We start from the raw sequence: 13,414 nt of genomic DNA, 5'->3' as shown, positions 1-13,414 counted from the left end.
CAGCGGCCGTGAGTAGTGGACAGGTACTGGACTGGTGTGGCTGGTATGACATTCCTCATGTATATTTTAGCAACATCAGACCATCAGCGGTTGACATGTGCATTGTTGTGGTCACCCACATTGGTGCCCAAGTTGTAGGATGTTCAGAGGTGGGAATAAGGTATCATGGCATTACATCAAATGCTGATGTTCTACCCTGTGTGATTGTTGTGCCGGCATTGACCAATTGCATCCTGTCTCCTGCTTTCTCCATCCCTGTCCTCCTCTGTCTTCGTGTGCATCAGCATCATGTGGTGAAGGAGAATGGGAACTGGTGAGTCGGGAAGCTGCAGCCCACGGGACCCAGGAGGCTGACCCCAGTGGGGCTGAGGGGACCAGTGTGCAAGAGGGCAAGGGGAGTGCCACAGGGGAGACCGGATCGACCACTACATCCACAGATTCCACCTCCCTGGTGGTGGCAGACCCATATGGGACCACCCCATCACCATCCATGTTTGCCACCTCCTTTGACAGCACACCCTCCCTGTAGCTCCCCACCCAGTTGCCCGTGCCCGCTCACCCAAGAGGGTGGGCATCTCCTTCGTCGCAGGCACCTCTGCACCTGCCCCAGTCAGCCCTGCTGCCCTCAATGAGGAGGCTATTGACCTCCTGAGGTCCATCTCTGTGGGGCAGACAACTATCTTGAATGCCATCCAGGGACTGGCATCCCAGATGCAACAGTGCAGTGCGTTCCTGGAAGGCATTCAAGATTCCTTGTCTGGCCTACAGGGATTGTTTCAGGCTCTGGGCTCCTTGTTGACAGCAGCCAGTGTCCTTTCTTTTTCCCTCCCCCCTCCAGCTACCTGTTCCCAATTCCACATCCCTCTCTCCTCACCCATCCAAGGCACACCTACTGACCCACATGAATCCGCATCAACAGACACGGTCCTCAAGGACAGACATAAGCACCACAGATGCCACCACCGCCATGCACACACTCAACACACACATGCAGACATGATAGCATCCACACCCTGCACCAACCATCTCCCCCTTTCAGTCGACACACCACTCACACCTGCAGTAAGAACCACATCATTCACTGTTCCTGCTGCATGCCACTGTCACCACATCTTCAGAGCCCCATTCATGCACCCCATACACCACTGGTGCAGATACCACAACTGGCAACACACCCACATGCAGCACATCCACCATACCTGAAGACACCACCCCAACATTCACTCACACTTCCCCCTGCCATCTCCATGCATCTCCTTCCCACCTCCTCCCAGTACATCTAATCACACACACTCACCCACCCAACAGTCCCCCAGCACACACATTTCATCCACCCACGCACCTGCACCGATGGCACATCCATGTAGACACCTCAGAACCATACCCACTCCCTCCACTCCCAAACGTCTTTCCAGTAACCTCCAATGTGTACCCAAAAAACGTTTCCTGCATGAGTTTTCCCTGTTCCCCACCACTGACCCAGTCCTTGTTCCCCCAAGCGCCCTGCTATCCTTCCTATGCCCCTGCCTTCCGCATCCCAATCTGCCGCTACTCCTGCCCATGCCTCATCACCACCTACCACTTCCGCCCCTGTCACATCCAGTGCTTCTGCTACCAAACTCAAGCCCACTCCCTCCTCTTCCCAGACGCAGTCCACTCCCTCCACTTCCAAGGCCAAGCCCAAGGTCAAGCCACCCCCTTGCTAAGCCACCCCCATCAAAGGGCAAGCCCACAGACCCCCATCTAAAGGCACACCAAAGGGCCCCCCCCCCCCTCCAGGCTCAGATGGAAGAAGTCCACCTCCAAGCCCAAGGACCGCCCCATCCCTATCCCCCTCACCCATGAAGTGCCTGCATTCCCCATTAATGCCCCTGCCCAGTGGAAGCCTGCACTTTTAAGTCAGGAGTCAAGTTGGGGCATCATATGGTGCCCAGTGTGCTCGGGGCACTATGGTTTTAACTGGCCCTTGGGCCTGTAAGTACATTGGTAATTGCACATTTTTGCAATGTATTGTATTTATGCAGCACTACACTGTTGGTGTCCTTGTTAACTACAGAGTTCTGGCTTTCCTTCACCATGTATGTTTGGTGGTTGTGAGTATTGGTGTGTATGTGTGTGTTTGTGTATGTTGGTATGGGTGTCTGTTTGCGTGTGAGTGTGAGTATGGCTTCCTGTGTTGTATGTGTGTTGCGTGTGTGTACTAACATCGTTCCCTCCAATATGTGCTAGGCTGGTGTACTTATGGTTGGTGACCTGGTCGCTGTCGCCGGTCTGGGAGTTGCAGGGCCAGGTAGAGGATTGGAAGGAGTTGCAATTCAGGTGCCATGGCACCTATGGACGTGCCTGTGTTCCTGAAGGTAGGGATTACCTTTTATTTTGTTTGTTTCTGCGAGGCTTTTGGTGGTGGTCGTTCTGCCCTGGAAATCCTGGCGGTGTGCAACCTCGTAATATGGTCGTGGGATGCTGCCTGACCTCCAGGCTGGAGATGGCTGCTGCCTGGCGCGCCAGCCCTTCCGCTGTGTCAGCCCAAACAGTGACTTGCCTGTCGTTCTGCAGGTACCCTTAAAGGACTTGTAATATGGTGGTCTTCACCGCTAGGCTCGGGATGGTGCGGCCGCTTACTCCACCGCAGCAGTATGCTGGCCGCCAGACTCGTAATGAGGGCCAAAATGTCTTCCTAATACCCTTTCCAATCAAAAAGAAAATTCTGCAGTGTGATAACAACACCTATGCGCTATGGCCAAGCATCAAACCCTGTGAACAGCAGCGTCTTGGTCTGCAGTTGCTTGTGTTCTTTTCTAGAGAGGTCTTCAGCTGGAGATCGGGACTGACTGTTCCCATGAGGAGCAGGGTCAGTACTGATTTGCATAAGATGGGCCTCTTTCAAGAGTGGCTCACTGGGTGAAATGTGTTAAGTTTGAATGCTATCCAGAGCAATTGCAGAGACTTAAACTAATTGCAAACATTCTGACCATCATCTTTCCTTTGTTTGACACTTGTGGTCTGCCACTAGAAAGAGGCAACCCAGGGAGGTGTTAAGGGTGGGACTGACTCAATTTATTTGACATCCTGGCTGGACACCTCAGGCAACCAAGGTTCCTGTCTTAAGTCTGTGGATACACCTCATGAAGGAAACACTGTGAGGATAAAAGGAGGAGGGACAGGGAGGCAATGCCCCCAGCACTGGACCAGTAATCATTTCCTTCATAATCTTCTGTTCTATGTTCATAACTGCTAATTTAGACTGAGCAGCACATTTATGTAACAATGGACTGTTCCAATGATGATTTGGAAATTGCAACATTTTCCCACTTTCTTTATGGTTGAATGACCATTATTTCACATATATTGTTGTGTATTTTGTAACCATATGTTAAGAGTTTTTCAATCTTTTGAAACTGTTACCCACCTATGAGCACTCCTTTCACAATGCTTTGTCAGCAAGAAACCACAAGATTAAATACATGATCAGAAATTCTCCTGTTTTCACAAAGGTAATATGTATTTTTTATATTTAAATACATAGTATTGAATTCAGACCTGACTGTTTATAAGTTGTCACTTTGTTGCTTCCCAGCTGCGTATCTGTTTTACAGTGGCATGATTCACTTTGAAATTACTATATTAGTCTACAATGCTCAAAATTAGCTCAATCAATAAGAAAAGAAAATGCAATATCAAATCAATTACTAGACAGATGAAAAATCCACTTTATCTCGAAATCGACAACATTCACTAAAAAGAAGGATATTAATAAAGATACTGTGCAAACAGCAATGTATATTCTGTGGATGATTGCAAATGTCTTTCAATGCAGTATTGCTTGTCTATTCTTTTAAAAACTGTATTGTGTTTAGCTGTACAACATGATAGCAACACAATGCTTTGCTGCCATAGTATTTATTTGCTGTTTGTAATTTCCATAGATACTGAGATACAATGGGCTAACAACCAAATTGGGCAAAAAACAAAGGATGGACAGAATGCGGAACCAATCAAACATTCACCCTTCATCAGCCAGGCTAGCTTGAATCAAGTGGCATAGAGAGCCTGGGACCCACGTCTAGGCATACCCGGCGCACTTATGGGAGCATGGGCTTGTGACCACAAAGTGACCTACCTTGGGTCCTGTGCTGTAGCTGCAAAAATGCCCACCTCTTCTACTTACAGCACGTTACCAGTTTTGGTCAAGTAGTATGTCAATGGGCATGCCTACAGTGATGTAGTCTGTTTTATCTTGTGGAAAACAAAAAAGGATAGGGTGGAATGCTTGCAAAGTTCTCAGCCACTGGCATCAATCTGGTTGCATTCCAGTCTGTCATTTTTTTCCCCATGATGCCACTTCAAACAGGGACCACCTTTATGTAAATCAAACTTAGTCCTGTTCCAATAAGAAAAATACAGCATGAAATGTCAGGCCAACTGCCTTCTGAATGGAAACATAACCAACTGCAGCTCGTTTTGATAGCCCTCATCAGTGAGATCAGTCTGAGACATTTAGTACAGTGAGCACCGGACCCAGATCTGCCCATGCCCATCACAGGTATGGGCATCACAAGTAAAAAAAGAAATGTGATGTATGGAATACCTGAAGAAACCTCAGACACTGGCATCATTTCATCAATTAATTTTTTGTTTTGCTAAGTCTGTTTTATAAGTGACAGATGTGCATGCATTGGTGGCACATCTGTAGTATAGCTGTGTATACCTGATATTGATAAATGTTTCCTTTTTGTACTGTGATGATATGTGCTCTTCCTCAGTTTTGTTAACCCTTGGCAACTGTAAGAGCAGAATGGAAATCAAAACACAATTGACACAGGATATAATTGTGTATGACATGCATCACAATCACATGACAAACATCAATGTACTTTTGTATTTAATGGTAACTTTGTGTACTTGGCAATGCACTCTGTGTGGTGTATGGTATGCCGGATGCAGCACTGTACATTCCAGGGTTTTTGTGAGTAATGCATATCCGTGGGCCAATAGATGTATTCAAGACTTGGGCCATCATTATGATCCTGGCAGTCTTGAGACCGCCAGGGTCATGGTGACGGTCTGACCGTTGCCAATGTGGCGGTCCGGCAGCCATATTACGACCGTGGTGGTCAAGCCACGGTCGGACCGCCAGCACCGCTAGATCACAACCTTTCGTTGGTCTGGCGGTACTGGCGGTCCTAATCTGCCAGTTCAGCACTGCAAATAGTGCTGCTCTGGGGATTACAAGTCCCTTCACCCCCGGCGATTACATGGTGGTAGCACGGGCATGTAAAGGTTGACGGCGACAGGGTGAAGGGTGCCCCGGGTGTGCCCTGCACTGCCCATGCACAACAGTGAAAATTGCGACGGGTGCTGGTGCACCCTACTCACTACAGCATTGACACCGGCTCAATTTTGAGCTGGCGTCAATTTTGTAGGCTGTTTCCCCCTGGGTCAGCGGGCAGAAACTCTGTGTCTGCCTGCTGAACCAGTGGGAAACTCTTAATGGGGCTGCAGGATGGGGAGCACACTGGCAGTAACCTGACCAAGGGAGTTTGGCAGGCTGCCTTTTCCTCCCACCAAACTCATACTGACCACCTGGTGACCACCCACACCTCATACAGTAGGGACATAGTTTTTAACACATCAAATGATTAGGGGGGTGTACTCATGGGTAAACATAACACCCTATTTCTGCATAACACTGGCTCACCTAGCGTCCTCATGTCTGTGAGTTTTCATGCTCAGGCACTCGGTTGGGATAATTTTCAGGTCACATTGCACTCCCCTCTGTACACAAAATGTAAAAAATGTGAAATATGACAAAATAAGAGTTAAGAAAGGAGTAAGGAGGGTTTTAGGGATTATGTAGGAAGGGAGGGACCAACACCCACCCACAAAAGTGGAAGCCCATTGCTATTTACAAACTGCCCTCCTCTAGCTATTACAACTGAAAAAGTGCCCAAAACAGTAGTGATTGTACTCCAGCTCAGAGTTGAAGTAATCCAGCACCACTCTTGGCCAACCACAGATACTGCAACACCGTGCCATAGATGGAGGCAGACACTTAAAATATAACCCCATAGAAGCAAATATTAAAAAAGATTATAAATAATTACATCTATTTAAGAATATATCACTAAATAAGTGATATGTTTTATAAATAAAACATAATTATTATTTTATTTTTAAATATTTTATTAACTGTTTTAAACGCAGCAGTAAACAATAAAATGAATTAAAATAATTAAATTGCTTAAAGTCTGTACATCACTTTTAATAATTTATAAACAATAATAAAACATACAGGCCCTTATTTTAACTTTGACGGTAAGTACTGCCAACCGCTGAGGCAATGGCCGCCAAAAGACCATCGCCGCGGCTAACATCGGTCTGCCATAATATGACCACAGCTGGATTTCCACCACAAGAAGGGCGGCGATCCGGGTGTGACCATGCTGGTGGATGGTGTTAAGGTGGCGCTGATACCACCAGCAGCGCCATGCCAGTAGACCGCCGGCAGCCGTATTATGAGAAATAATAGGGCCTGGTGATGTTCTGCTGGTGGGCGTTGCTGGCAGTAGCAGCGTCCCGTCCCCTGCCTGAAGACCCCCTGGATACAGGTAAATCGGGATTCTGACAGGGGAGGGGGTGTTGTATGTGTGTGTGGTGGTGTGTGCATGAATGAGTGAGTGTGTGCGTGCATGCAAATGAGTGTGTAGTGTTGCTTGCGTGTGTCTGTGCATGTGTGAGAATGTGTGAATGAATTTAAATGTAAATGCGTGTCTGCGTGTAAGTTTGGATGTGTGTACGGATGTGTGCGTGAATGAATGGATGCATGCGTGTATGAATGCCTGTGTGAATGAGTGTGTGAATGCGTGGTGTGTGCCTGCAAGTGTGCGTGTTTGGTAGGGGAGTAATGGAAGAGGGGTATGGTGGATGGGGTGGAGTGGGGGTTGTGTGGGGAGTGTTGGTGGGGTGGGCCTCCAACCAGTGACAGAGAAGGAATTCCACGAACACCATGGCAGTAGGCAGGGTCATAATGCCCCCAGCGGGACAGTAGCGGCCGCTAGATTGGAGATTGTTATCTCCAGCCTGGCGGCTGCTACCGCCATGGTGGTCGCTGTGCTTCAGCCAACCGCCAATGTCAAAATGTGGTGGTACGTACTGCCAGCATGTTGGGGGTACTACTGCCACATTTCCACCAACCGTCATAATGACCCCCATGATGTTTTACTTTATTTATTCATTATTTATTTATATAATTTAAAAAGTGCAAACTGTGGCCAAAACTGGCATCCTGACTCTGAGAACAAAATTGAGTTTCAAACATGCGGACATCAGAAAATAGTACTCAAAGAGAAAATTAGAACACTGACAGATGGCATTAGCTTGGAAAGAGCCTTCCTGAAAGGTAAAAATTCAGTGGCTGATCTGAGATTAGTATGCAACTTATGCCAGATCTGAGCTGCCTTAATTGTGAAGGCACAGCAACCTTGTTGGATCTTGTACAATTTGTTTATGATAACTAGGTTAGCAGTGTTGGAGCGAAGACATCTCCCAGGACTGTAGTGGCTCTATCTGTGTTGTAATGGTAGTGGACCATATCCATCTAGAGCTTTACCCAAGGCCTTGAATGCGATCCTCTGTTTTGTTGGGAGGCAATGTTGGTCCCACAAGACCTTAGTTGCCGATGACCAAGAGGTCTTCAAACTGGGGGGCGGGCCCCCCTAGTGGGGGCCCCAAGTGATCCTAGGGGGGGCGCCAGACTCTGGCCAAAAGAAGCATTATGCAGATAACAGGCCTTTGTTTTAAGCAGAAGTATGTCATTGCATTTAAAAAAAGGTAATAAACCTTAATAGGTAATAGCCCTAGATATATTTAAACATTACCATCCTTATAAAATAATTGTGAAAAATCCTGAGGTGGGCCCAAGGATTTTTATTTTTTAACTGCGGGGGGCGGCATTAAAAATAATTAGGGGTTAATTTGGCAGCCCCTACTTGAACTCGGTAGTCTGCTGACCAGGAAATCTGAGGCACTGAGTAGAAGGCCATTGCAGTAGTCCAAAATGCTCAGTATGACACTGCGCATAATGCTGAAGTTGGCTTAGGTCAATAGGAGTGGGAGCACCTTCCTAAGATCCCTTAGGAACACAAAACAGGTGCCTGCGACTTTGGTAACATGCCCTTTCAAAGATAGTTTGTCATCAAATCGAATCCTAAGATTGCATACTATACTAGATGGATGCAATTCTTATTTCAGTGGTAAAGACCTGAAATTCTGGGGGAGCTCCATAGGAATACTGTTAGCCGAAACAGCAAAGAAAATCAGTTTTGTTCCCATTTAGTTTAAAGCGCACAGCATCTGTCTTCCATTACTTTTATTGTTTCTATCTGCTTCTCTCCTCTCCCTCTTCTCTGTTTCTGATTGCTTTTTCTCTACTTCCCCCTCCCTCCATTTCTTTCTCTCTCTCTCTCTGACGGCCTCCCCATGCCTGCTACAATTAAACTCGGGACCTGGGGATATTGACAAAGGCACCAGGAGCGGCCCTAGAATTTCAAAACTGGCCTATAAGCTCTCCAACCCAGGGGGGAATGCCAAGTGGAGTAAAAGCTGTGTCTGACCCTGCATACCTCCTGGGTTTCGCTGTGTAATCGCAGTCAGAGAAAGGAATGACTTCCAAAATGTAGTTGTAGTCAGCAAACATTTGGCAATGAGAAACTGAAAGCTATGCCATCCTTGGAATTTGTGAAGAGGGTGAGAACAACCGGGAGAGGTAAAGGATAGATTCAAGAGAGTAATTGTATTCCAGCCATTGTATTGGCATAGGATAGGCCCTTATGTGCATTAGTGCACTGATAGCGCCACATGATGTCTGATGTCTCGGTAAGAGTAATAGGGATGTAGGGAAAGCAGCTTCCCTTGTTAATCCTGGACGCTTGAGTGTTGTGCTTAAGCAAGGCTTTTGAAGCTATCCTTGGCACCTGCTCATACTGGTTACTCTGTGTACAGTAAGATAAACGAAAAATATTGTTCGTTCCAAAGTCTGAAATGATTCTTTAATCTTTTCCAGGGAGTGGCATATATGCACCGGATTATCCTAGGGCATACTATTATAATGCAGATATGGAGGATGGCCATCTGGTACTCGCAGAAGTATTGTCACATCCTCGTCATTCTCCTTCCTATTCCGTTGTCCAGTGGTCGGAATATGCCACAAGCATCTCAGGATACTCCACCAACAGTTCGGAATTTGTAAGACCCATTTTCTTTGACAATTTCACACTCAAAGCACTTGAAAAACCGGAAGGAAATCAAACGACTTGTCAAAAGAACCTATGCTGCCATCTGAGCTACAGCATGGTGGAGAAGCGGGAAGATGAAGTGTACGCCTTGGGTGCCTTTGATGGGATGCATGAAGTTGAAGGCGAATACTATCTGCAGGTAACAGCTTTTTCATAGTTTAGAAGTACAATGCAAATTTTGATAAAAAAGCAATCAAATTTACAACTATCTCGACTTTATGCCTATCATGTACATTTTCCTCTTTATGCCTGTCATGTACATTTTGCCAGATCTTGGCATGCAGCTGGGACAATCGAGTTCGTGATGAATTTGACCGGATTTATCAGACAATGGATCAATAAAAATTGAAATATTATCGACTCATCCATAACAAACTTCATTCTGTCAATCAAATGGTTAATGGCATAAATATTAGTCTATGACCAAGAGGACTTTTAACATGTTAAATGATTACTGAAATTATATTTCTAAACATAGTTAAACCTATTTAAAAGTAACCAATCATATTGGATCCAATTTACCATTTCAAGAACAGCATCATCTCTCGAAAAATCAAAAAGCATATCGTAGGGTTTCCTTAATTTTTTATTGTACTGATATTTTCCTAATTCAAATCAAGAAAGGGAAAGGTGTAGGCCATCTAAAGGTCTTCTTAGTTTCAGGCACTATAAATGTATCTCTGTGTGCAATGTGTATTTTTGTTTTCTTAACCCCTTAGCTGCTGGGACTTCCTCCCCCCACCCCTAGTGCCGAGCCCAAAAAATAGTTTTTCCTCACATTTCGGTGACAGAAAGTTCTGGAATCTGAGAGGAGCCACAAATTTCCTCTCACCCAGTGTTCCCCCAAGTCTTCTGATAAAAATGGTACCTCACTTGTGTGGGTAGGCCTAGTGCCCGGAACAGGAAATGCCCCAGAACGCAGCATGGACACATCACATTTTCCCAAGGAAAACATAGCTGTGTTTTGCAAAGTGCCTAGCTGTGGATTATGGCCTCTAGCTCAGCCAGCTCCTAAAGAAACCTACCAAACCTGTGCATTTTATAAAACTAGACACGTAGGGCAATCAAAGATGGGGCGACTTGTGGGGCTCTCGCCAGGTTCTGTTACCTAGAATCCTTTGCAAACCTCAACATTTGGCCAAAAAACACTTTTTCCTCATATTTCGGTGACAGAAAGTTCTGGAATCTGAAAGGAGCCAAAAATGTCCTTAAACGCAGCATCCCCCTGAGTCGCCCGATAAAAATAGTACCTCACTTGTGTGGGTAGGCCTAATGCTCGCAACAGGAAACGCCCCAAAACACAACATGGACACATCACATTTTCCCAAACAAAACTAACCTGTTTTTTGCAAAGTACCTAGCTGTGGTCTTTGACCTCTAACTCAGTCAACACATAGGGAAACCTAGCAAACCTATACATTTTTTAAAACTAGGGCCCTGACTTATACATTTTTTGTGCTGCATTAGCATCATTTTCTGATGCGAAAGTGTTGCAAATGTACAAAATAAATATTGAATTTTTTAAGTTTGCCCCGCTTTTGTGCCAAAAAATGATGCTAATGCGGTGCAAAAAAAGTATAATTAGGGCCTAGATATCTAGGGGAATTCACAATGGTGTGACTTGTGGGCCGAGTTCCCCTGAGTCTCCTGATAAAAATGGTGCCTCACTTGTGTGGGCAGGCCTAGTGCCTCTGTCAGAAAGAAATCACACAACAGTCAATGTTGGTCCTTACATAAGGGCAACTGTTGACCCTGGGGTGATCCATTCCTGACGCAGGCACTAGGTACAGGCACTCCAGTGGGGTAGCGTTTTTATCAGGACAGGTAGGGAAACACTGGGTGGTAGGAATTTTGTGGATCCCAGCATATCCCTGTAGTTTGTGTGACTGAAATGGAAGAAAAAATATAGTTTTTATTGAACATTTCAGCTTTGGAGGGTATTCTGGATAAGAAAACTTTGGGGCATCCACACAAGTCACACCTCTGTGGACTTCCCCAGATGTCTAGTTTCCAGAAATGTCCTGGTTTGGTATATAGCCGCCGAGCCCAGGACCAAAAACGCAGGTGCCTGCCTTCCAAAACCAGGTTGTTTTGTGATAGATAAATTTGATATCTCCACAATACGATTTGGGCGGTGGAATTTGGGGCGGAACTAAATTGGGGAGCTCCCAAGAGAGCACTCTCTATGTGCTTGCTGCCACATGCACCTGCTCTCTGGGTTGGGCTAACCCGCTATTGTCTCGCTGCACAGACTGTGCTTGTGAAGGGACAGCAGGACTGTCCTCATCACCTCCCTCATAATCACTGGAAGAGGAGATATCGAATGGGACTCCTCCGACTTAAAAATCACTCCCAGAGTCTGCACCATTGCCCTATCCCTCAGATGCTGTCTCAGTATCTGCTGTCTCAGTATCTGCTGTCTCAGTCTCTGATCCTACGTCAGAGCGGTCCTCTATAACTGGAGTTAGGGTTTGACCAGCAGTCATCCAACAAGATGCATTCTCTGCTACTGGCTAAACTGTCGCTCTAAAACACTAGCCTATGTAGACAGTCACAAAATTGCTGGTGTGTGTGTGTGTGATACCTGCAACAGAGAGGTCACCTTACCTTCGCTTCTTCCCTCAATCATCATGTTCTCTCAAGACACTCAAAAAAACTAAAAAGACACACTATTACATCACCTTTTCACATACCAATCGTCACAGTCCTTAGCGCCTCTAGCACCCAGTCCAACAATCATTATTGGTTCTCCCACTCCCATTAACTCCTCGTACGATTTCCTCACTACCACCCAGAAAAACTGCATTTCATCTCTCCATAGCCCCCCTCTACATTTCATTTGTATTATAGCGCAGGTAATGGCTGGCTTTAATAATCCACTCAGCTATTCACATATAATACAGTTTTGATCATTTCAGTAGGCATTTAAACCTTCTGCGCTACTTTATGGGATCAAAACTGCCACTAGACAAAAGTCAGATCCTTTTCTAACAGAAACATAATCACCAGAGTTACTTGACTTTTTTACTGCTGCCTAAAAACTACAGTTGAATCGCATTAGTTGAAGTATGTGCATTGTTTTGAAGACGCAAGCTGCAACTGCAAGAGAACTGGTGGCGTATATATATATATATATATATGTATATATATGTATATATATATATATATATATATAAAGAGATCACTTTTATATTTGGGTGTGGTTTCCTGGGGGCCGGTTACAGCCCCCAGAGAAACCACAAAACCACACATGTTGACAAAAGTGATCGCTATATATATATATATATATATATATATATATATACATATATATCTACACATATATATATATATATATATATATATATATATATATATATATATATACATATATAGATCTATATTTTTTTAACAGCTGTATAGTGGCCCCCAGGAGAACCACACAGCAGTTAAAAAAAATGAGTGGCCCCACAGCGATTGGCCCTACTCACGGACGACCCCCAGTCAATGTGAATTTTTTTTTTCAAAACATTTTTACATTTTTTTACATCCCTGGGGGGCGCAATCGGGTGCGATCGCCCCCCCCCGGGTGTAAACCTACCTGATGTTTAGTGGGGTTTTCTGGATCTCGACTGCAGCTGCGATCGAGGGCCCGGAAACCGGTTCAGGAAGCCCTCGTTTGAAAGGGGAGAGTCTCTCCTTTCAAACGAGGCCTTCCTGAATGTGGGGAAGGCCGTTTGGGCTGTTTTCCCCACTGGAGCACCGCTTCTTGTTCTGTTAAAGAAAACAAACTGTGACGTCAGATCACCATCGCAAAGTAGGTGGGTGGGCGGTGGGGGAGACACAGAAGATCTTCCATGTCTTCTGGGAGTTTTTTCATTAATAAAAATCCTCCAATGCGATGCATTGGAGGATTTTTTAACCTCCTCCCTGGTGTCGCACACTGGTCGTGACCCGCACCAGGGAGGTAGTGTGGGCGTCGCGCCAGTGACGGACACCTGCACTGTAAAGGTTAAGTTGTCATCATAGCTTTGCAGCACTTTTCATGGATGTAACTGTGTCAGCCAATGAGAGCCAGTGAATACATTCTAGTGTCCGATTGCAAGAGACGCATTAATCGCCTCTGATGAAACAAGATTACA

The 13,414-nt window shown here is 45.5% G+C and overlaps 1 protein-coding gene across 1 annotated transcript in view; it reads left to right on the top strand.

Annotated features, from left to right (window-relative positions):
- LOC138296245 (pantetheinase-like) overlaps positions 1-13,414 on the top strand; it is a 289,635-nt gene that overhangs the window by 211,504 nt on the left and 64,717 nt on the right. The window contains exon 5 of the mRNA XM_069235173.1: positions 9,062-9,432. Coding sequence (XP_069091274.1) covers positions 9,062-9,432 — 371 coding nt within the window. The remainder of the gene's footprint in view (positions 1-9,061; positions 9,433-13,414) is intronic.

Source organism: Pleurodeles waltl, chromosome 5 (assembly GCF_031143425.1).
Source record: "Pleurodeles waltl isolate 20211129_DDA chromosome 5, aPleWal1.hap1.20221129, whole genome shotgun sequence".
In the NCBI taxonomy this organism is placed as follows: Eukaryota; Metazoa; Chordata; class Amphibia; order Caudata; family Salamandridae; genus Pleurodeles; species Pleurodeles waltl.
Note: the sequence above shows the minus strand (reverse complement) of the source record. Positions and strands in the feature narration are given on the sequence as shown.